Below are 26,758 nucleotides of genomic sequence, written 5' to 3'. Positions count from 1 at the left end.
CTGCTAACTGTGCAGTCCTATGCTGCATCATGTATGCAAGCCTGTGCACATATAATAATTTCCACCCAATGGCACCAGGAAATCTACAATTTATGACCCCATAATTGCCATTTGGTGTACATGACCCTGTCCAAATAAAACACTCTCCATTTAGCCCAAGGGCACATTTTTCCTCTAGCTTTTGATGGTACTTCTGAAAAAAGGCATCCATTTTGTAAAGTTACTTTTTCAAGCAAGATTGAGTAGGAATATTTCTCAAAAAGAGGATTTGGTACCCCTCAAAACCACAAAAAAAGTCCAAATTTGAGATATACAACCCCTATCTTTTGAAAAATGGCTAAATTATGCAAAATTTTCTCAAAATATAGTAAATTTGATATATTTCAATAGTACTGTACCTCTACTACACATATGAAACATAAAAATACTCACAATATGTGTAATGTAAAATTGTCACTAAATTTCCCAATAAAAAGGGAGAGGGCAATTTTTAAAAATGGTAACAAATTTAACAGAAAGTAAGATGTACCATATAAATTTGGCAAGGAGTCTTGGGGCCACTGAAGGCCCCTAGTGGATTCAGGACAATGCCTTGGTGGGGGGTCCGGGGACCAAGCCCCCTGGAAGCTCCTGGATATTAGCCATTTTGAGATTTAAATTTTGACTTGAAAATATGGGATTAAGTCTGCAATATTTGCTTCAATATATGAATTTGAAATCAAGATATATCATATATGATGAATCATAACTGATTTAGTCTCAAAACCCTGAAATCTAGGAGCTCCCCTTGATTCCCACCAGATCCATTTCCAGACTAATGCTGTTAAACTTTGTTGACTGTTTATTTTTTTATTTTGATAAATGTCATATTTTGTTCTTAGGCTTTTATTTACTTGTTACAAAATTTGAACACTAACACATGGAAATGAAAGCATAAGAACAAAACTGAACATTTATTAAATGAAATTCCATAACATGTGGTGGTTCCTAGTGCTGATTAAATAATTATCATAATGAAACTTTGTTGTTGTTTATTGCCTAATTATTACTGTGACATGTAGAGCAACTGCATGTGTATGGCAAGCCAAAGTGGACAAAAATCAATATTTTGTAATATTAGAAAATGAATTTTTAATATTACAAAATCATTTTTTTAATATTATTACAAAAGATTTTTTAATATTAGAAAACATCACACAGTTTGTAATATTACAAATTGAATATGTAATATTAGAAAATGAGTTTGTAATATTAGAAAATTAATTTGTAATATTAGAAAATCACTTTGTAATATTGCAAAATCAGTCACATTTTTTAATATTACAAAATGATTTTCTAATATCAAAAAATGGTACATGTAATTGAATACATCAAATCCATTTTGTAATACTAGAAAATCAATTTCTAACATTAAATGATCATTTTTTAATATTTGTAATAGAACGGAGCAGGAACAATTTTTAAAACTAGAATCTAACAGAATATTTCAAAATTCCGCTGAAAAATTACGTGCCCGCTACCATTCCAAAAGTAACAAGCTCTGCCTACTCTCTATTACAGTTCAAAATGTCAACAAAACAGGGTCTCTCGTGGAAAATTATCGAAAATTCAATAATAAATGTAATTTTTGGAGAAAATTTGGTATCAGCATACAGGAAAATGATTCCGGAATCGAACTAGGTAGGTGTGACATGCAGAAATTCAACTTGAAAGTCGTTACAAGCGGTCGAAGGGCGATACTCCGCGGTACCGCTAAATCTCCAACTTTTTGTATGGCACAACGTTCTGACCCCAACCCGACATATCAATATCCAAATAAAAAAGAGGAGGGTTGCAGGGTCAGCGGAAATTCAGACTATATAAGGTAGTACAATACAGTTAGGTCATTTCTGAAATATGGTCTCATTTTGTTGAAATAAAGCTGTTTTGAGGCAGCCCACACAGAAATTTCTAGTGCTTTGTCATAAAAAAAAGTGCATATTTTTTAAATCCTTGGTGTGTGGAGGTTCAAGTCATTTATAAATAATTTAGTGATTATTCTTATAAAATCCAGTAGCCATGGTAACATATTGAAAAAAATATTACCTGGTTTTAGTACAAATCAGGGGCACCTTTCCAAAACTAACAGCCAAATACTATGTTTTATAAAATATCAGGCACTTAGACACTACCACAGGATGGAAGCATGCATGGAGTAGGTGAAAAAAGATAAAATAATAAGACCCTTTTTGATTCATTCTCTCATAATTTTAGTCCCAAAAGTTCGTGCGAAATCAGCCATCTGATGCTTAGGAGAGAACCTAATACGGCAGGAGACTGAAACATTCCGGATACCATTTTTCATTTAAATTACATCTGTTTACCATAACATATATTACATCTGTCTATGTATAAATGCTTATCTACATTTAAACAATATATCCACCAAATTTCAACTTTTAATTTTAAGTTTTACAAAATTTGACCGGGGTAACTTGGTGTGCAACCCAGTGCGCCTTAATGTAACTGTATAGTGCACCCTTAGCGATTAGATTCTCACACGGATCTCGACGAAGACACCAATAGATATAAACAATAATAAAGACTAAAGATCACAATTTTGGAGACATACCCGTAGCCTACAGACGGAACAATCTTAGATACCTATTTACTAGAATTTTCCTCATGATTTTTTTTGCTTTTATTTTATTTTGCCGGTACCAGACGCTAACGTAGACAGGTAAAAGTAGAGGGTACTGGCTCTTAATGAAAGCACTGTATCATAAAAAAATAAACTGTTATCACAGAATTATATATCGCTTTCCCTCTTGGTCGATATAAGTTTTAAAATTATTTCTAGCAATTTTGATTTTAATTTGCCCTAAATTGAATAAATAATACAATAACTTTAATCTTTAAAAATATCATTGACCTTCATGTTAAACTGACCTAATCAGTAAACTTAACGTTAACATTCAATTTTCAAAGTCAATAGACACCTTGTGTCACCTTATTTTTATTTGCTTAATTGATATAACATTATGAGAAGTGGTTGCATTAAAAAAAGCCAACATTAAATGAACTTTCACTTCAGTAACAAATTACCTTAGTTCATAAAATTTAGAATTTAACCATTGCATGGATGTCAATTTCCACATAAAACATGACAAGTAAAACTCACAGTCTATGGACACAATACCTCACAAATCATGGACACTTCCTTATGTTCACTTTACAATATAAATGTATGTATATCTAGTAGTATCTGAACTTGCAGTTCATGGACAGGTGAACTCACAGTCTATGGACACAATACCTCATATATCATGGACACTTCCTTATGTTCACATTACAATATAAATGTATGTATATCTAGTAGTATCTGAACTCACAGTTCATGGACAGATGAACTCACAGTCTATGGACACAATACCTCACATATCATGGACACTTCATTATGTTCACTTTACAATACAAATGCATGTGTATCTAGCAATAAAAATTTATGTATATCTAGTCAGGGATGTCATTAGAAGGCAGCAACCGGTGAAATTGGCCAACAACATGCTCAACTAGCACTGGCTACTTGAAATAAAAAATTTGTGAAATGTCGATAAATAAATTTCCAATTGAAGTATGTTCATCTAGTTCTACGCATCCTCCATTAATTACAAATTATCAATGATTGTTCGTTTACCTAATTTGTCAGATCGTCGATTTCCCTTACATCTAAATATAGTTCATTTGTCTTCTTTTAGGAGAATTTATTTCAATTGGCCAATCAAAATGCGTATATCTTGCCGAAAATGCAATCGGCAATACTCACAGTCTATGGATACAGACCTCATAAATCATGGACATTTACTCTGTGTCATTACAAATCAACTGTATGTAAAAGTATCTGCATGCACAATCTTCTGACACCGTTAAACTCAGTCAATGGACACAAAACGTGGACATTTAATCTGTTTCAATTACAATTCAACTGTACCTATGTGATTTTCCTACCCTTTTGAATTTGGAAAAATGTCCCGTAACATTTGACTGGGGAATCAAAACACTACTTTCAAGAATCTTTTACTTAAAGTTTTAGTGATAATTGAAATTATATCATCAATTTACTATGAAGTTTTCATTTTCCATATCCCTAAGAAGGATAATTCTAATTTGTGACTATAAAATCAGAGCATCTTTCAACAAATAAGGTTAACGAAAAAAGGCAAATAAAGATTTTACTTCAGCTGTCATAGTTAGGAAAATCATGACTGCAATTGGAAAATTTTCTAACCTTTTACCATTGGGACAGGGGCCCATATTTGGCCCTAAAATAAGGCTGGGAAAATTGCTTTTTAAGTATCTGAGCTAAAAGCATATATATGGACAACATAAAACTTTGGAAATCATTGACAAGTAAACTCACAGTCAATGGACACGGATGCTTACTCTCAAATTACCATTCAACTCTTAACTCACAATCTATGGACATCATAGAACTTCATATAATATGGACAAGTAAACTCATAGTCAATGGACATCAGACCTCATAAAACAATGACTCTTACTCGGTTTCCATTACGATATTAATACATGCACATGAAGACCTAGATAGATTTTTAAATTTCCTGTTTTCCTCATGGATGGAGTGTGGTCTCTCTGACACTTACCCCATATCTTTTCATTTTCATATTGTGAAAAAATATCAAATTTATTTGTACAAACTTTAGAAAACAGTATAATAGCAAGGCTCTGCAGAGTGCAATTACCAGTTTTGCAACAAGTACAAATGAATTTGCTATTTTCCAGCAATATACATTGTACATGTGTACATGTATTGTTTTTATCCTACAATTCCTTAATGATGCGTATATGATCAATTTAAATTCAAATTGTTACAAAAGTTCGAAGAATTGAGTTTCTTGAAAAACACCAATGTATTTGGAGACACCTTTCCAATTTTTTTTGCCGAAGCTTTATTATCGGCCTGATCTTAATGCATTAGGATAACAGGACAAGTTATTCGTCTATTATATGAATAAAGCTTTAATATATTTGACAACTGTATTGGTATGATAAAACAGTTGATTGCAACAAGTTTTTATATTGCAACTAGTAATTTTTATTTCCTGAAGATACAGTGAAAAAAGATAGTATGTGTATTGTCAGTTTCATCATGAATTACTTTTTTGAAAGTTTAATACTTTGAAATTAGCTGTCATTGTATAGTCAATGTAAGATCAAAGACTTGAAATATGCTTTCTGTATTCAGCATGAAACAGGCCATTTCCAAGATTCTAAGCCTCATACAAAAAAACCTTATATTTTCTGATATAGACCTAATATTGTACATATATATATATATATATATGTATGTATATCTTAAAGTAATAATCTTTTTGCTATAGCTTTCCATCATTCTATTTGCAAAGAAAATATGTTATTTACCTGATCGCAAATGAATTCCATTTAGACAACAAAATGATGTCACAGAAACCACATCTTCAAGTTTTTCAAATTTAACTCCAAAATAGTCTCGATAATCTCTCATTTCCATCAACAGTTTGCCAGTGATGTTTTTACACAACAGGAAAGACAAAACTTGGATAAAAGCCTGATGTGACTGAAAATAGACCTGCCACTTGAGTAACATAATTAAAATTATGTCACATTTCCTGTCCTGTCCAAAAGCACATTATTACTCAAATGCTTCCCAATGATATGTGAGGTTGAAAGAAGTAAATTATGTGGTCAAATTAATGGACACAACATTTTCAGTTTTTGTTAATAAAAAAACTTACTCTTAATTGAAATAATTGTGTCCACTCTAAATACTGAATGAAATGGCAAGTTATTATTACTACTGTAGTGTTTAACAATATAACATAGTATTAAGATAAGCAATATGAATATGTAGGTTCACATTCACATGTCTCCTCCATTGTGTACATTAAAGTAAAGAGTTATTTCCTGTGTACATATGTAGTTAAGCTGTTAATTTTGGGACCCTTAACTACCTAAGGTTTAAGCTATAACAACTAAAGTCCAGGACATATCTTAAAAATTAATTAGTTCATACTTACATTTTCTTAATTGATGTTCATCATGGATTTTCTTGCCTTTTATAAAAACTTCTGCCAACCTGGAGTCTTCTGATGGTAAAGACAAGAGGAATTCCGAGTTAATCCTTTCTGAGTTGCTCCTAATTGAATTATGGTGAAAGGGAGACTATTCAATTTGAACAGTCTATGCAAGTCCATGGTCAATGGACATAATATAGTCTTTCGACTTAAGAGTTTTTTTTGACACAGTTCAAGTAACCACCTAGGCATTGTCTGGACAAATCATTTTGCAAGATTTATGAGCTTAGCTCATAATCCCTGGGAAGCTCATAATTCCTGTTCAGACAAACAAATAACCACATAAACCTCAATTCTTTAGCCATCTTGCCTTAAGGAGTCTGTGGTATGCAAAGGTACAGTCAGTGATAACTGGTGGACCAGATCCTTTTACCTAAGCACTTACAACATCACTGTGCTGAAAATAGATGAAATTGATGAAATTATACTGCTAGAACTACTGAAAATGATACTTAGTGAGGAAGCAGTCAATAGCATGAGAGTGTTCCACACAACAAATAAAAATGAAGTTCATCGTGCATTGAGTGTGAGTTTACCAAAAAAGGTAACTCATGGAAAAAACATGGAAGGCAGACTTCATTCTGCAATACAAATGACCAACAACAGACCTGGTACATCAGCCATGATGAAAAGCAAAGAGTTGAACATTAAAGTGTCTGAAGACTGTGAGACCTTCTTTGATAAAATGAACAGAGAGTATATTAACAAAAGGACTCATGAGCAGAAACCTGAAGTAAAGACAAGGAGGTTATAACAGGCAGCTGTCAGACTGGAGGAACACAAGATTCATAAAGAGCTCCACAAAAAGAGACCAGACTATATAAAAGGGCAACTAGATCCTGTACCAGATGAGCTGATGCATGATGCATACTGCAAGAAGATGCCTAAGTAAAAGACAGACAGCTTAAAAAAATCAAAGGTCCTTTTAAGGACCACCCAAATCTTTCAAAAAGATTTCTTATATTGATACGAATAAAATGAAATTTAATGAGTGCACTAAACAGGGCGGAAAAGGGGCAATGTGACCTATACATTCCCCTTTCGACACACATGTTTGCCTACTGTTGTTGAAACCATGTGGTTCCAACACCAGATGGGCTACATTTATGCATTTGGTATTGTGGCCCAGGTGTGATACATCAACAGCTGCTAACTGTGCAGCCCTATGCTGTATCAAGTATGCAAGCCTGTGCACATATAATAATTTCCACCCAATGGCACCAGGAAATCTACAATTTATGACCCCATATTTGCCATTTGGTGTACATGACACTGTCCAAATAAAACACTCTCCATTAAGCCCAAGGGCACATTTTTCCTCTAGCTTTTGATAGTACTTCTGAAAAAAGGCATCCATTTTGTAAAATTACTTTTTCAAGCAAGATTGAGTAGGAATATTTCTCAAAAAGAGGATTTGGTACCCCTCAAAACCACAAAAAAAGTCCAAATTTGAGATATCCAACCCCTATGTTTTGAAAAATGGCTAAATTAGGCAAATTTTCCTCAAAATATAGTAAATTTGATATATTTCAATAGTACTGTACCTCTACTACACATATGAAACATAAAAATACTCACCAATACGAAAATGTAGCCATATCAGCTGTTTTTGTATGCAAACATACCTCTCTATTTGATGTGCTAAAGTTAAAATATTGTAATAAAAAAACATCTTCTGTTATTTCATCATATTTCCAATCATTCTGCAAAGTTTCGATCAAATCGGTCCATTATCATGTCCACAAACCAGCTTCAAAGACAGCTACCCAAAACTGTTTTCAGCTCTTCTTTCTTATCTGAAAAATTCAAAAAGTTAGATATGACCACTTTTATCAATATTGCAATAACTTTTTTACTTTTTGAGATATTTTCACAAACTAAAGTGTTTTTTCTCTTGGATAATTATAGTATTTGAAGTACAAATTTTCTTTTATCAAAATAGTTTTAAAGTGGTTTAATTTTTTTTTTCAAATTCCAAATATGGAAAAAAATAGAATTGAATCAAATGAACATAAAATTAAAAATACTTCTACTTCATCAAAAAAATAGAAAAAAAATATTATAAATTACTTTAATGATTCAGAAAACAGCCCCAATTTACAGATTCTTGATAAGATGAAAAGTATTTGTGTAAATAATTATTTTCTACAGGTGCCGATATGACCAATAATCTAAAGACTCAGGTTGCATACTCATACATAAAGTTCTTCAGATAAGAAAATTTTTGAATAATTACACAGGTATTTTAGGAAATTTTCATCACAGCAAGTTTTTTTCTTCACATTTTAAAGAAAACAAAATTGATTTATCACATTTGGGTCTCAAAGAACGAAAATTATAACATAGTCGTGCAAAAATGGTCAATTTCTTTTTTTTTTTCTCTAAAGGCATTTTATTTTTTTTAATAGTATCTACTTAAAAAGTACAAAAACAATCCCAAATCAAATATTTGTTATCAATAATACGGAATTAAACCACCATATTGGCTTTCTTTTGATGATTCTTTGAAAAGCCCCCCCTCACTCAGGGGGCGATCTAGTATCCTATTAGGATCAAATTATCTGATCTAATGAGTAAAAGACTGCACCCTGAGAGCCTTATTAGAACTAAGTAAACATTGTCAGCATCTAGAAATTCTCACCTAAACTATCAAAAGAACCAAAAAGTATAAATAGTAGCCCTTCTGAGACTAAAATCATACCAAATTTTGTTGCGGAACCATACAAGAAGAAGATTCAAATATGTTTACTGATGGTAATACTCCACACAACAAAGGCAAAACTGGTCTAGCAGGAAGCCACAAGGTTAGTAATGCTGGACGGTTCAAGAAAGGTCATACTCCATGGTCGAAAGGTCTCGCTTTTGAGAATGCAGTTTCATCAGATGAAGAAGAGTCAAAAGCTTACATCCGAATGAATCTGCAAGATCACCAACAAGACGACATCAAAGCTGATTCCGTATCCAGGACTGACAGCTCACAGGTGGTAAAAGAAGATGGAAGTGGTGTGATTAAATCCAGTATGATCCTGCGGCCACGGTTCCTGAAAGCAGACGAAGAAAAGGTGACATCAAATAATTCTCATATTATTGAGAGTGAAAAGATGTTTGACATGTTCAACTTGGTGTACCAACAGCACAGGGAAACACCATAAACTTGCAAGAGGCCATGGATGGAGCCACATAGTCAAAGAAAATGGGGTGCCTGTATCATGTACAGAGTTCGGTGTGCAAACTGTTGGTTTGCGACTCCAACACTAGCAAAGTTGTACTCAGAAGTTGAAAACAACAAGCCAAGGCCAAATCCAGCCGGTACTAACATTGCACTAGTTTCAGCAAGACCAGATAATCCAATAGGAAGCACCAAGACCCAGGAGATTTTAGCGTGTGTAAGTGTTCCACCTCCATGCAAGAGTGGTATGCAGAGAAACACCGACCGAAGTTATGGTAAAGCAGAACAAGGACGACAAGAAAGATAAGGTTGAACAAGTGAAGGCATACAACAAACAGAAGGGACAACCAGAAAATGTGATAGATGTGACCTTAGATGGCAGGTACCCAACTGCAACAAGGTCCAGCAGGAAGAAACCAGGGTTAAATGCATCACAGGCACAGATGCTTGCGATTGAACAAAATACTCCATGGAAGTTTGTAGCCGCAGCATCTTCACTAAACCAGCTATGTTGGAAGGAAGCTTGGCTCAGAGGAAAGGGATTTGATGCAGAGTGCCCAGGCCATGAAGGCTGTACTGCTACCCTTCATAGAACTATACCAATATCAGAATATGCCATGGGAAAAGAAATTGGAAATCAGCTTGCACTGCAAGGTATGCTTATCCCTTATGCCACAACAGATGGAGATGCATGTTCCGCTAAAGGAGTAGAAGATGCCATACATGTACTGTATCCCATGTGGGAAGTGCAGAGACTGGCTGACCCAGTACATCTAAGCCAACATCAATTCCGAGCGGGAATGCAAGCTGAGTTTAGTGAGACCATGTTTCATGGACAAACTAAAGAAGAGAACAAAGACTTGAAGAAAATGTTTAGCCTGGACTTGAAATGTCACAGTTCCATGATACTGAACCAGTTAATGAATGAATATAACAAGGACACAGAAAAAGTATGTAAAAAATGACCTACCATCCTTTCAACTACAGTCCAGTGTTATGGTGGAGACTATTCATCTTGCCTTAAGGAGTCTGTGGTATGCAAAGGTACAGTCAGTGCTAATTGGTGGACCAGATCCTTTTACCTAAGCACTTACAACATCACTGTGCTGAAAATAGATGAAATTGATGAAATTATACTGCTAGAACTACTGAAAATGATACTTAGTGAGGAAGCAGTCAATAGCATGAGAATGTTCCACACAACAAATAAAAATGAAGGAGTTCATCGTGCATTGAGTGTGAGTTTACCAAAAAATGTAACTCATGGAAAAAACATGGAAGGCAGACTTCATTCTGCAATACAAAGGACCAACAACAGACCTGGTACATCAGCCAAGATGAAAAGCAAAGAGTTGAACATTAAAGTGTCTGAAGACTGTGAGACCTTCTTTGATAAAATGGACAGAGAGTATACTTACAAAAGGACAGCTGTCAGCTGTCAGATTGGAGGAACACAAGATTCATAAAGAGCTCCACAAAAAGAGACCAGACTATATAAAAGGGCAACTAGATCCTGTACCAGATGAGCTGATGCATAATGCATACTGCAAGAAGATGCCTAAGTAAAAGACAGACAGCTTAAAAAAATCAAAGGTCCTTTTAAGGACCACCCAAATCTTTCAAAAAGATTTCTTATATTGATACGAATAAAATGAAATTTAATGAATAAATGAACACTTTCCCCTGCCCATTTTCTTTTAAATCCATTTAAACACCTAAATTATTATCTGGCATCTTAAGGTGCACTAAACAGGGCGGAAAAGGGGACATGTTTGCCTACTGCTGTGGAAACCATGTGGTTCCAACACCAGATGGGCTACATTTATGCATTTGGTATTGTGGCATAGGTGTGATACATCAACAGCTGCTAACTGTGCAGTCCTATGCTGTATCATGTATGCAAGCCTGTGCACATATAATTTCCACCAGTGCCTGAAATAGCCACTCGCCCACTCGCCAGTGGCGATTAAAACCTTATCTGGGCGATTGAAAAGTGCTAAAAGTAGATGAAAAGCTGGCCCAAAAAAAACTGTCTGGGCGATTGATAAAAAATCGTCAAAAAATAATTACTGCGGTTATTTTTCCAGTTGTTGGTATTTAGTCCTTTCGCATGGCATACCCAAACGTCTGATAAAACAGCCACGCTGATTGGTTTAAGAATAGAATTTAAACCAATGGGAACTCAGTTGATATAATTAATCAGAATACTTCGGATTTTATCGTAGCGATCGGGGTTTATCTTAACCGCTAACTTAATGCGGCAATGTCGAAGTAGTAAAACATTGAGCATGGACAAATCGTGGTCTTTTTTAAAGAGAACATCGACAGCCGATGAAAAGAAACAGTCAAAATATGCAAAGTAAGAACCCTACATATTATGATTACATTTTTCGGAGTTGTAGCGTGTACTGATGAGGGGGAGGACAGCACATCGAGGCAGATGGAAGGAAGGGAGGGATAGAGGTGGACAGGAGAGAGAGAAAGAAAAGGGGATAGAGAAAAGAGAAAAAGGGAGAGAGAGGAGAAGAGAACACCCTGCACATTTTTCAATTAACCTGTATCTTTTGTGAAATTTATTGATATTTCAGTTTTAACATGTTCAATCTATATTCAGACCCATACATCAAATAATTTTTGGGGCAATTTGTGGCTTATTTGGATTTGGGTGTGGATTCCACGTTGAGGGCTTGACGGTGATAGATATATGTCCATTGTTTGCATTTTTATTAAACAATAACATATGGTTATATTTGTTACATTTCCAAATCTCTTGTTTTTCAATAATTTAGGCTATTGAAATACTCTTTAAAATACATGTACGTAATTGCTTTCAGGTATGAACAAAACAGGGGAAAACGTAATTCCAAAAAAGTTGGAAACTGGGAAGACCCTGGCTACAGATTGATAGTCAATCCATGTCTTGTACTTGGTGCACAGAAATTCATGACTCAAAAAAAGAGTCATTCAGTTGGAATTCAGCTGAAGTTGAAACGTTGAAGTCTCATGAGAGCAGCAAGTCTCATTTACGTAGTGTTGACGTCATGAAAGGTCGTTCATTGTTAGCCAAAGGTGAACAGACTGAGGCCCAAAAAAGTATTGAGAACCTGAACAAGGCTGTAATGGCTAAACTTACAATTTTATTCATGCATTTATTCTCTACTCATTGCTTGGCAAAAAAAAATGGGCAAGTCATAATCATTTTGGGCCAGTGACTTCAAATTTTTACTAGCCCAAAAAAAATTTTTCGGGCCAGCCCTTATTTCAGGCACTGTCCACCCAATGGCACCGGGAAATCTACAATTTATGACCCCATATTTGCCATTTGGTGTACATGACCCTGTCCAAATTAAACACTCCATGATTTAGCCCAAGGACACATTTTTCCACCGGCGCAATTCAATTCAGATTTTCAGGGATGTCAATTTGAACCTTCCAACAACTTATATAAAAAATATAAAAAAAATTACCATTATTTTTTCAAATTTTATGCATAAACACAGAGATACCCTAAAAAATGACCCAAAATGTTTTCCGGATGTCAGAAACTTGACCTTTTTTGACCTCACAAAATCACAACCTAAATGTCAAATTTCTCATTTCAACACCTCTACTAAAATATTTCATTATTCCTCTTCCATTTGAGCACAGAAAGTATGAGAAATTCTGAAAGGAAGTGTTTCTAAAAAATGTTTGAAAAATCCCCTATTATTATAAGAACTATATTCGTACACAACGAAAAGCTAAAAGCAGATAATTGTGGTCTCGTACCTACTGTAACCGTGTGCGGTTTTAATTTGTTGACCCCTCCGTCAGAACTCCGTGATATTGTCATTGTATGTTTCTCTTCTTGGTATATAACTTCGCTTCTACTTCGACAGATACGTATCAAGATGTCATTGTTTTCTCGTTGCACTTCGATTTCAAGCATTCCGCCGTTGATCGTATTCACATACGGGCATTTTGGAGATACGACGAAAATCGTAAATTTAAAATGAAACTGAATTAAAATAGTTTGAAAAGAGTATTTGTTTGAATGATTTAATTAAAAAACAATTTAAGAAATTATTTCTCAAGTGAAGTATTATTTAAAAAATATCATTTTAATGTCGACGAAGTTCTTTACGTAGCTCGATTTTGATTGGCAGATATATCCGGTCGTACTTCAATACGACTGCATACGCCTGTGGGAGAAAAGCATACGCCTGTAGCATTAATATTGTGTTTTCTGTGGAAATAATATTATATTAGCTTAGTAAGTTGTATTTTGTTCAAACAAATTATCTTTCAGCAAATTATTTGTTGATGCGAAGTAGAACTAGCCGATGTAAATAACGATCTGACAGGCGTCCGACATTCGTGATTGCGCATGCACAATTGTGTATTGAAGTAAAACATGTGGACATGGGGTTTACACAGTTGACAAAAAACAAGCCGCCATGATACATGCATAATGCACACACTTCGATCATTTGAACTAGGGAAAAAAACGAGAAATAATTGATGATAAAAGTCGACATGTTTGTTTATAAAACAACATTCTGACCTTTGAAATGTCGACAAGATGAGTTATAACCAATTATTCTGACTTATTTTGAAAAAAAAAAAACTAGGAATCGGGTGTACCCTATGAGCTTCCATAACTAATCGTGTGTAATATGTGACTATACCAGGAAGTAAAAAGATAACATTCCATACTAAACCAACAGGGCGTTTTCCTCGCTAACGTTCAAATAAGTTAACTTTGTGTTAATTGGGAATACTGACCAGTAAAGAGTAAGATTTACTTTTCCATTCAGCATTTACTTCAGTTCATTGTACCGTCTTCTTATATTGTCCGTATTTTATTATTTCATAATTGTTGATAAATATGTCAAGGGTCAAACTTTAAGACTAAGACTAGTTTGTTTTTTTTGTTTGTTTGTTTGTTTGTTTTTTTAAATATCAAAACAGAATGAGGTCTGCCACATACAGTGTACACTCGTTAAATTCATGTATAACAAGTATTTAATACATGTATATTCAAGTACCAATCCACGTAGAATTCAGACACTGTCAATGGTAGACGTGATTCATGGTGTAGAATCAAAGTACTCATGTACTGAATCAATCTTTATCGATCGTTTTATCGCCTCAAATATTCGTCGTATTGCAAAAATATGGAATAAAGGGGAAGTACGGGAATCGATTTCAAACGTATCTTAACATAAGCGTATTGTTATAAATGGTTAATATTAAACTCATCGTTTTATTTTTCTTAAATTCACCATTCTGATTGTGAAAGATATTAAAAAATACACACACTAAAATGCATTATAATGCATCATAGTAGCGTGCCAGTTTGCCTAATGTTCAGGTTCGATATCGGTTTACATGGAACACTCCGATATAGCCCATAATTGAACTACAAACTACTAGTTGACCATTCCCAGTTTTTAAATTTTCAGGTCGAAATTCAGTTTATCGACCTCCAGGTCGAAACTGTCTGTTCAATAATTCAAATTTAAGGAGGTAGATATAGGCCTCAAGGCCTGCATAAGACAGTTTTCCCAATTAGTACTCGGCATTCCTTTTATTTTTCCTTTTCTATGATTGAAGACTATTTACAATCTCGCTGGGTTTTTATTTCTAGTTAAATATCAAATGGTTTATTATGCATTTAAAAATGAATAGGTAACTTGAATGTAGTCGTATGTAGTACCCTTTTTCCCTTTAAATGTGGCTATTGTTAACTTATTCATTATTCTTATGTACGTTTAACTGAGCCACTTCACAACGTATATTATTTTCAAATAGTTTTTCCCTCCTACCCAAAACACAATTAATTGTTTGAACGGAGCGTCAGCGACCTATATAAATGTTTGTAGAATGCAAGACCAGAACTATGAATGGCTAAAATATTCTGACGGAAGTAGACGATTGCACAAGTGCTCCGTCCATCATTGGCATAGCCTAAAATCCTATTAATTATAATGATTATTGGGACATGCATTTCTATATTAAAATAATGGATCTGGTTTGATTGGTTCTGTTATATTTCATTTCTTTCGATTTCGTTCTTCGTTTCGTTTGATGTTATATTGAGTTCGTTTCGGACTTTACAGGTACTTCTGATACTCTGTATTATGATTGAACCAGGAAGCTTTAACACAAACTGCAACAAGTAGCTATCTTACCGTGACTCAATGTCGCATTGTTTGGCAAACTATAAAATGTTTCCTATAGAAATTTATAGTTAATTAGTGACAAGAGGTGTCAAGTGGGGACAAGAAAGGCCAAGAATTCGAGAAATTAAAGCGACAATTTTTTTTTCATTTATAGGCAAAATAAAGTGACATTGGAAAAAATGAGATAATTATTGAAAAAATGAGTTAATTATTTTTAGGAAAATTTAGAAAAAAACGAAAATCAACTGATACAAATTTAAAATTTAAAAAAACCATCTTTTCAATTTGACCAATGAACCGTTTGAACAAATTAGATACTACAATTCATAAAGAAACTATATCTATATATATATTAGATTTGATTTGATGTGTTTTCAAATTGATTAAAGTATGGAAACATGTTTTATGTGAAATAACAAAAAGGAAATTATTTGGAAACAATATTAAGTAGTATGATTAAAAGAAAGGGTGATTTTTTTTCTTTAAAGAAAAAATATAGCAACATGCATTGTTATAGAAGAACTTGGTTAAAAATATATTATAGAATAGGTTATTATCTAGAGAGATATGAAAACTTGAAAAAATAATACCATGATTGGGTGTATTGGTATGTCGTAAATTGTGTGGTCGGAGCTGAGAGGTCGAGGGCATGGCATGGCTCCTCGAGATGTCGACTGCCTCCCCCTCCGACACGTTTTTATGGACAGTCACTATAGTTTTCTTTTCGAGTGACATTTTGGTGTTTGGGGAAATTTAGTTAATGGTAGAGTCTGGTGGAGCGGTGGTGGTATTTTCTTGCTGTGACTCTGGCATACGTTTATTTTTGTTTTGTGTCCGTGGCCCATCGGACACTGCATGCTTCCGAGGCTGGCCTAATAAATGAAGATATCAAGTTTTTTCTCTTTATTGTCCTAAACGTACACATGTAATGATCAAAATATATTTTTTTAATAATATAAGCGTAATACTATTTATACTTTTATTTATTTAATTAATATACTTTTTCGTTTATTTATTTTGATAAATAAGAATTTAATTATTTATATTTACTTAGTTGCTTTAAATGGAACTTCAACTAAAAACTTTACTTTTAAAATTATAATTATAAAAGTTGGAAATAAAATATCAAATTTAAATTGTTCACGTACCTGGTAAATAAAGATATCAACTTTTTACTCTTTATTGTCCTAAACGTACACAGTGATACCAGGACTGGGTTGAGCTCCCTTAAAAAACCCAGTATCACGTGCTGTTGGACCTGTCTTTATTTACCAAAGCAATCTCTTAATTTTATTTAATGACCAAATATGAATATTCATAACGCCTGAGTATATGAGACGTTTGGTTTTGTAAGATTACGTTTACTCAAACTTACTTTATCTTTCATGTCTAATATTGTTTTAATGTATTTATCCTTAAACAATGGAAACTATTACCTAAAGCAATTAAATACATTTTACCAATCTCTATAAAGTGTCAGTTGCTTACATAATTTATTAGTAAGACAATTAAGCAAGTACCAACGAATTCAAACCTATTTATTCTCCTATCACAGATTATGTATTATTTAATATTACAAATATTTCTTTCTTTCGGCTAAATTTACAAATACATCAAGACATTATCAATTTACTTAAGCTAAAATGCAATTATATTTATTTTTGATTTTTTGCAGAATCATATAGAATTTTACTGCATCACAGTATATATACATATATATTTTTTCGCAAGCCACTGATACAAGGCGCATAGTTGTAATTAGTATTACCGGTAACTCGACATTGTGTTAAATTTCTGACAACCTTGTTTTTTTTTTTAAATATTTTCTTGTTTATATGTTAGCATTTAAATTTACATAAATAATTCCCTCTCACTGTTATCTTCATTATATCTTTTTATATTCAATGAATTTTGATGAAATATTTCGAAGTCAGTTGTCACGGCCTTTTGAAATATCAATGGATCAACAGCAAAATATTTTTGTGTGATCATGACAAACATAATTTATTACTAATTTTCAAAACAACAAACTTAGTTAATATTGAGGTAGCCTTTATAGTGCAATTTTTTAGCATTTTTTTTATTTACTTTTCTGGGGAGAGGGTATTCACTGTATTTCTAGTTTATCATATAGATTCATCAAAACATAAGGACAAGTTAAAAGGGCAACGGGCGTATCATGCACTTTAAAGCGCAGCTGTTTATATATTTTCCTTAATGAAAGAAAAAAATATGGCAAAATGCATTGTTATAGAAGAAATTAGTTCAAAATATATGATAAAATGGGTTATTATCTAGGGAGATATGAAAACTGCAAAAATAATACCAAGTTCAGCAATATGCCTTATTCTAAAAAATGAGAGAATTGAATCTTTATAACATATTTTAAAGTCAGTTTTCCGGTAACTTTATTGATTTATCTCTTTCTTTTTTTATTATTATTTTTCTTAAATGAAAAAAATCTTCATGAGGCTACTATCATTTTGGAAATATTTCAAACAAACTTTTATCTTCACATGTTTACCTGAAAAATATTCTTTTTCTGGTTTTTAAAAACAATATTTTCCTATTTTTTTTTTTTTGTTTTTTTGTTTTTTTGTTTTGTTTTGTTTTGTTTAGTTTTTTTGTTTTTTTTTTTTTGCTTTAAATCAAACACATAAATAAACAATTGTATGTCTTTGTTTAAATGAAAACAAAATTTCCTTTGCGCTATTCCACTTGTTGTTTCTTGTCGCTTTTTGTCACGTCTTGTCGTCAATTAGTGAGACTCGCAGACTGACGTCATCGTTGAAACAGAAACTCCGCGTCTGTCTGAAAGGCGCAGAACCTCTGCTAATTTAAATCCCTGACTGTGTTGCATGTCTGTAAGTCATACAAACATATTGTTCCTCAATAACTGTGTTGATTTTCAAACTTGATATATACGGTTGTGCCAAATTAAGACATAACAGTAACCTTTTGGGATTCGGTGGAGGAGATATATTTTTGTTTTGACCACCACCGATCCCGAAACGGATTAGACATGCCAGTACTTAAATTTGAGATTTCTGAGAGGTTTAACCTTACTCCTACAACGTAAGAAATTTAAATTCCGTTCCCTCATACCCCAACTCTTAGGATGGCGCCAAGTCGGAAAATAGCTTGCCAGATAGCCTCTGGCATTGCCGGAGTAGGTTTAACCTGTGTAATCACAACTTTGGATTTTTTTAACGGAAAACAAGGGCTTAATATACATATACGCACAGTCATTTGAATATTAGTGACAAATTGCTAGAAAAAAGTCAAATATTGCTATTTGTCGCTACAATTCAAACGACTGATGTACGGATCGGCAAAGTCAGGTCAAGAGGCTTAGTGTTTTGACTACTCCGCTCCATGAGAGTTAACCCACTGTATGAATAGTAATTAAGGGAACCAAGGTCCTAGCAGAAATCAAAAGAAAGTAATACAGTGAAAAAGACAATACATGGAAAACACATATACCAAAAAAAAAGAACATGAAGTACATGTAAATAAAATAATACATACAAAGTAGGTTAAGTGTCCTCTACTAGAAACACCCGCCGAGTTGCTCATAAAAAGTCCAGGGTAGTTGAAAGATGAAAGGTTTATATAAACTCATTCTAAAGTCGATAAAAAAAAATGGTAATAAGCTGAATTCACCGCCGTCAAAAGAAAAAAATATCCCCAGTGCCAAATCACAAAATAATAGTTAAAGCTACGTTTCACAGCACAGCTATATGTAACTGATTTTAACCTGTATGAAAGGTCTAAACTCATTCAAAAGTCAATAAAAAATACATTTTGTAACAAGCTTAATCTGTTTTTGGATTCGACGCTGGAGAAAATTTTTTGCTTTGACCTCCACCGTCAAAACAAAAAAATATAACCAATGCCAAATCCCAAAAATACTAAGCAATATATAATTGATTTTAAGATAATTGTCTCCTGGAATAAAATTAAAATTCAAATTTTTCACTTTATATTGCAGAAAAATGGCATCATTCATCGACAAAAAAATTCAACTCGACTGTGAAGAACACAAGCAAAGATATCAGTATTACTGTAGATCACACGATTGTGTTATTTGTCAAAAATGTCGACTGGAGTCCCATAAAAAGTGTAAAGACACTTTAGATATAGAAGATGTCATCTGTAAAGTGAAATCATCTGCAGTTTTCGAGGATTTGTGGACCAATATAAAAACAAATCATCAAGCTGTCTTGAATGCAATCATTGATAGGGAAGAAAATGTGAAAAAACTACAGAAAAAGAAGGAAAAACTATCAACAGAGGTGAAAAAAAGAACACAAAGACTTATTGATCAAATTAAGAAACTAGAAAACAAAACACTATCAGAGTTAGAGTCAGTTGTAAATGAAAATGTAAATGAAATCAAAGCCACCACAAAAATCCTAGAATCAAATAAAAGAAAACTTGGTGAATTGTTGGAACAGGAGGAACTCATTAAGAACCATGCATCAAATTTTCAAACATTCATAGCAACAAAACAAATGGAGAGAGAAGTTGAAGAATCAGTAGAAATCTTACACAAATTATCTGAAAAAGGAGCCATGGATAATACAGACATAGAAATGAATGAAAACATCACAGCAGACGACACAATTTTTGGAATAAAAACTCTGTGTGACATTAAAGTATCAAGAGAAAAACAAACAACCTCCATAGACATAAACAAACCAAACATGGGTCAGGCAGAGGTGAAGACAAGATTCCCCAGACAACTGACACTTAAACAACAGTTTACAGCACGTCAAGGTGAGTGTCTTGGTTGTTGTACGCTGCCTAATGGACTCCTGGTGTTGACTGATAGGGACAATGGTGTAGTAAACATACTACACAGTAATGGTCAACACAAATCATCAGTCAGATTTAATGGAGGAAGACCATGGGATGTAACAGTCATCAATGAGAACCATGTTGCTGTTTCTATTCCTCGCCATAAAACAATCTCCATCATAGATGTGGACAGGAGTAAAATCATTAAAACACTTCAGATAAAGAGTGAAGTCAGAGGAATTACACATAGTGATGGACATTTATACTTCTGTGTACCTCAGGTAGGAATCCGAAAAATTAATATAGATACAGAAAAAATAGACAAACTCCATGATGACCAGACTGTTGGTGGTTCATATATAGACACAGATGGCAACAGAATATGTTATACCTGTCCTAACAACAACAACAACACAGTTACTGTCTTAGATTCTGACCTCAGAGTTATCTTCACATTCAAGGATCACAATACAATGTCAGGGCCTTGTGGAATATCAATGGATGAACACCAGAATATTTTTGTGTGTGATAATAACAACAATAATTTATTACTAATTTCAAGGGATGGAGATAAACATGAAGTTGTAGTTGAAGGTGGAGATGATGGGTTGTATGGCCCTCGGTGTGTACATTATGATAAAGTGACTCATCATCTCACTGTTGTTGATGAGAAGAAGGTGGTCAGGATATTTACTGTATATTGACTTTTGATGGAGAACCAACACTGAAATAAACAAATTATTGAGATTAATTCAATTTCAAGGTAAGAAAACATTTCCACCTTTTTCTTAATTGTCAGACATAAATAAATATGTGATAATTAACTTGATTAAAAGAAAAGAAACATGATTTAATTTTTGGACTTTATTTTTTATATGTATACTCGAATTCACCTCACCCTGTTTGCAGTTTTTTTTAATTATCTTTTAAATTACTCATAAGTTCTTTTTAAAAAATTGCCATTTTTATTCATGTCGTTCTGTACTACAACTTTCATACAAATATTTTTCGTTCTTACCTCCGAGATCGAAATATTTCCGTATTTATTTTTTTATGAGAATTTTGCAATGAGCGTATTGTTTAACCGCCATCTTGTTTCTATGGATATTTTGAAATGTTCCCTAAAATCTCACAATTGAAGAGCTGAAATACCATGATTTCCCCGCCACATTTCTGGTTCCCTGCCAATTGAATACTATATGTGGTAAGTTATATATTAGGTACCAGTTGTAACATTGTCATTCGGAACTTCGGGTTTTTCTTCCTTAAATGTAAATAGCAGAAATATGATATAAGATAATTTAAAAAAATAAAAAAAGGCTGAGGTGAATTCGAGTATATGAGGTTTGTTTTTCTAAAGTAATTTTAATAATATCAGACATTTCCACCTTTTCTTTTAATTGTAAGACATAAATAAACATGCATTTGTTCATATGATAATTAACTTGATTAAAAGAAAAGAAACATGATTTAATTTCTGGACTTTATTTTCAAAAATCTTAACAATATTTGGCAGAACTTTCTACTTTTATCTTGGCATAAGATAACAAAAATATGATAATTATTAACTTATTAAAAATCTTTCAAATAGTACAGAAATTTCATATCGAGTACAGTGTAAAATAAATTTAATTTATATTTTTTTATCAATCAGTGTTGGTCTTCATCAAGATTGTCAAATACATGTACATGTACCTACATGTAGATGTGTCATCATTGAAAATAATTTTTGCCTTTTGTTGTATATATTTGCATTTTCATGTTTCTAAATAAATGAAATTTTCTCATTTGAAAACTGAAAATAATTAAAATTAAAAATTTTAATACTAGTATTACTTTGTGTAAATATCTAACACCATTACAAGTTACAACATCAAAATATGAATGTGGTAAAAATTAAGTACATGTACTGTATTAGTGATTTATTCATACCCAGTATTTAGATGTAGGCCTTTAAAAATAACTTTCTTTAAAACAATAATTAAAAAAGTACAGTCATGTAATGTGCATTTGTTTAGTCATGGTTTGAATTAATTTAATAGAATTTTTTTTGGCAACATGTGATATCCTTATAAGTCTTCATTGCTTCAACTGAAATGAAAATATTTTTTTTTAAATGGTTGATTTATTTCAGAACTTTTATTGTTTTTTTTTCTTGAAATATCAATTACATGTATATTATTGAAAGGTACTACTAAGGACATTAAATTACCCACAACAGTGATTACATGTACTTGCAACTTCAATAATTAAAAGAAATACATGTATCTTCAATTTATTGATTCACATGTAGGTACATGTACATCTACATGTATAAATGTTGATGTTTAAGTCAGTTGTTGTAAAAATATATGTACATGTATGTGTATTTGATTTCATATATATAGCACTAACAGGGGCGGATGGAGAAATTATGAAAAAGGGGAGGGGTGCCAGGTTATTATTTGCTCATTAAGGTCCATAGAATACAAAAATCAATAATTATTTTGTGTGTGTTGGGGGGGGGGTACACCTTGAACCCCTGGATCTGCCACTGTAATTATGTTAACACCTATACCTGTATTTTATAATTAGTTCAAATCTAATGAATGATTCATGTGAGGAACAATGCCAGTTCATATTTTTATGACTAATAAGATTATAACATGTATATGTAGTTTGAATGGTGCATTTAGAATGATTTGGTATTTTTTTCTCTTGATGGACTAAGACAATATTAATTTATTAAACAAATTCAGATTTAAAGATAAATAAAATATGTTTAATCTATAATGATTTAATTTATCAGAAATCTTTATAATAATATCAGAAATTATCTTTTTTTTTCTAAGAAATGTTTTTCAGAAACATGTTTTAATTTACTGACTTAATTATCTTTAATAACTTTTTACTTTTTTATTTACATAAATGTAATACATTTTGCAATTAACTTAATTAAAAATCTTTAAAAGAAATAATACAAAATTAGTTTATATAGTAAAATGATTGATTTTTTTTTGGAAATTATTTCATATTTCTTTATTTTTCATCAAGTTTTTCAAATACATGTATCTAGATGTGTCATCAGTGAAAATCTTTTCACTTCATTGTTGTTGTACATGTATATAGTTGTATTCATCATTTTCATGTTTCTATCTTTGATTTAGTCTTACTCAAATGATTTAAGAAATATTTATTTGTTATTTGTCATACATACATGTACATGTATATTCTTTGAAAAGACTCTTTAAAACAATAAACATTTTAGGCACTGTAAACAAATAGTTATAACTTATTGTAGTTATAAATATTATGAATACATGTACATGTATGTATCCTTTTACTGACTATTTATAAAAACAATACTTTCAAAAAATTAAAATGAAACTGTAAAAGAAGTAGTTATGTAAAAACATGTACTATACTTTATTTTTATTTTTGTCCAGGATTTGAATTGTTTTACAAGACATTTCACCTTCAACTTTGACAACTTGTGATATCCTTGTACATGTACATGCAAGTCAAATTTATTTATTTTTTTTAAATTTAAATACATTTCTACATGTAATGTACATTTATAAATCCTTCTGAAGTTACATGTATATTCATTTTTTTTCTTGAAATTTGAAATATTTTTGACTTTTAAGTAAATAAACTGAAAATTATTTTCATTAATTGTAAATACATGGAGATTTCTTCAATACTTACCATGTGTACAGTACATCATCTATGTTTAAATGTTATTTTTATCAGTATATAAATGTACATGGCATGAGTAGAATGCACATTTATTTATTTACAATATTTGTTTATTTTCTATTCTTATTTTTTTTTTGTAAATATATATGTTTCGTTTTCGTGTGTATGTACAATGTACTTCCAGAGTTGGATTGAAAAATTTAAAAAAAGGGGGGTCCCCCAAGAGCACTCAGGTCATTATTTGCTCATTGGATATTTCGAATAAAGATACATGTAAAACAAGTTTTCTATCACCCCATGAACCCCCTGGATACCCACTGTAAATATGTTTACATCAATTATTTATAGTTCAATTCCACCTAAGTCTGATAATTTAATAGGAAATCTCAAGTGACTTGTTAACAAGGCTTTTTCCTGAGATGAATAAACCCAGTTTTTATTTTAGAACTAATGAGGCCTAGCCATATGGAATTACATGTTCATGTACATTGAATGGTAGAATGATTTGGAATTTATTTTCTGATACACTAGGAACAATATTCGTGTATCTACATGTAGATGACCAAGGCATGGTGGAAGTTGGTTTTAAACACTTAGTGAATTTGGATTTTCTGATAATGGGTGAATTCAACATATTTTATCATGATCAATATGGATATTAATGACAAACCTAATATTTAATGTCCATCAAAATGTGACACATTCCAATAGAGTCTGTGGAATATGTATTCATTTTCAGGACACAGTAAACATGAACTATTTAAAGATTGCATATAGTTCAAGAGACTTTGCTGATTCACGGAGTCTTCAGTTATGTGCTCTGCCAATATGGATTATCGCATGAAAGGCAAACTATTCAGATTCTTTTTTTAAGATGAAATTATTTTTTCTGGTGAGAACTTCCATTTATGCAGAAATAAGCTATCAAAGGTTTTTCATGTATTATATATTGTGTCTTGATTATTTGTTTGAACTTGCACTTCAGCATGTTGAAGAGTGAAGTTAATAACACTTATAAAATACATGTATATGTAGTGTTCATTTGTAATTATTCATTCAGTTGTAGAGATTTCCAAATTTAAAACATTATTGGTAATTGGCTAAATTGGAAAACATTGTCAAGAGGCAAAAAAAAATTATATGTCAATAATAATATTACTTGTTTTTTTCATTTTAACACCACACCACAGTGCACTTTAAAAGCATATAATTTTGGTATGGTGAGTTATAATCTTAATGAAATGCACACAAAATGAACATTTCAAGGGCAGCTAATTCTGTCAAAAATTTATTTTTTCTTACATTCTCTTAAAAAATTATTCTGAACAAATCTATTGATGTAGAGATCAAAGTATAATCTTTTCAAATAAAGAAAGTATCCTTGAGTAAAATTATTCTGTCATATTTGTGGGTTATGGACATGCATTTTTCCTGATTTAAAACTTACACTTAATTATTTAGTATCAACAGAGATGCAGACCAATAATATTAATTCTTAAGTATATTGTATTACATTGTACAGGTAGTTCTAAGGGAGATAATCCATTTTGCTTCCATGTCAATGCTGTCCATCATTCATCAGTAGTAAAATTTTGTTTCTGTGAACAAACAAGAGTTTGAATCATCAAGATTTTTTTCATAGTGGGGACTTTTATTGTTTTTTTTTCTTTGTTCTTTTTTGTACACTTTATTACAATATTTTAACAACATTTACCCCTTAATTTTTTTGTAATTTTTTTTTTTATGCTATAGAAGTTAAAGTTCTAAAGTTACTATTGCAATAACTTAATATTACATGTATGTCAATTTTGATCATGTGTAAATTAAATATGCTTTCAATTCAAATTACTGTGAAACATTATCAAGCCATTGCAGTCCTCCATATTAGAAGAGAAGAGTTATTGTTCCTGAATTTTTTCAAGTATCTAGAATTTTACTTCTAATCCAAGCAAATTTGATATTTTTTTGTGTAAATTGTCATGTAATAGTATTCAGACTGCTGGTGTAAAAAAAAAAAATAAAACATACTTTACGAAAATCTCTTTTTGTTTGCCCTTAAGGGCTAGTTTTAATGTCCTGGCCTGTCTCTGGCCATTTTCTGAAGATGTTCCCATGAGGGGTTAATTTTGCGCATTTCCAACACAATGGTATGACGCCATGTTATCTCTTCTTGGCTTTAGCTCTAGTGTCAATGGAAGGGCTGTTAAAGTGTGGTCTTGTTGATGTTTTGTCAAGATGTGTCCAATTTATCGCTACCATATGATGATATGTTTCATGCTTTCCTGATTTTATCTACTAAAGAGGTCATGTCTTCCTGATTGTATCTACTAAGGAGATCCATGTTGGAGGCCTTATTAAAGAGGGTTCCTTTCAATTTCATTAGTATAACAAAATTTTACACAAGAAAAGTTTGAAACAGATAATTTACTGCGGTGGAATAATGGTATCACGCTGTCGTTAGTTCGTTATTGTTGTCTGCCATCAAATAATGGTAGCATGCTGTCGTCAGTTTAGTCATAGTCGCCTGCGGTTGAATAATGGTATCATGCTATAATCAGTTTTGTCATTGTTGTCTGCGATGGAATTGTGACATCATGCTATCGTCATTGTTGACTGCGGTGGAATAATGATATCATGCTATAGTCAGTTTCGTCATTGTTGTCTGTGGTGGAATAATGGTACTACGCTCTCATCTGTGTCGTCATTGTTGTCTGCGGTGGAATAATAGTATCTTGCTATCGTCATTGTTGACTGCGGTGGAATAATGGTATCATGCTGTCGTCAGTTTCGTCATTATCGTCTGCGGTGAAATAATGGTATCATGCTTTAGTCGG

At 32.3% G+C, this 26,758-nt stretch overlaps 1 protein-coding gene and 1 long non-coding RNA gene across 3 annotated transcripts; one reads left to right on the top strand and one right to left on the bottom strand.

Moving 5' to 3' along the window:
• Positions 1-7,146: 7,146 nt before the first annotated feature.
• On the bottom strand, positions 7,147-10,695 carry LOC148600072 (uncharacterized). The gene is made up of 3 exons (XR_015918072.1): positions 10,253-10,695; positions 9,020-9,154; positions 7,147-7,909 (listed from the first exon to the last, which is right to left on the bottom strand). It is a non-coding gene; the product is annotated as an uncharacterized LOC148600072 (long non-coding RNA).
• Positions 10,696-13,945: 3,250 nt separating this feature from the next.
• On the top strand, positions 13,946-24,965 carry LOC148600071 (uncharacterized). 2 transcript variants are annotated; one of them, XM_088557581.1, is made up of 2 exons: positions 13,946-14,055; positions 19,438-24,965. In XM_088557581.1, exon 2 carries the CDS (start codon positions 19,442-19,444, stop codon positions 20,948-20,950), a length of 1,509 nt encoding a protein of 502 aa, XP_088413707.1. In that variant the 5' UTR covers positions 13,946-14,055; positions 19,438-19,441; the 3' UTR covers positions 20,951-24,965. The 2 variants fall into 2 exon arrangements, with proteins under 2 accessions (XP_088413707.1, XP_088413709.1); XM_088557583.1 differs by lacking the exon at positions 13,946-14,055 and adding an exon at positions 18,188-18,310.
• The last annotated feature ends 1,793 nt before the right edge of the window (positions 24,966-26,758 follow it).

Source organism: Perna viridis, chromosome 13 (genome assembly GCF_037379345.1).
Source record: "Perna viridis isolate PV_CMFRI_1.1 ecotype Kerala chromosome 13, ASM3737934v1, whole genome shotgun sequence".
NCBI lineage: Eukaryota > Metazoa > Mollusca > Bivalvia > Mytilida > Mytilidae > Perna > Perna viridis.
The sequence above is the reverse complement of the archived record's forward strand: the minus strand, read 5'-3'. Positions and strand labels throughout refer to the sequence as shown.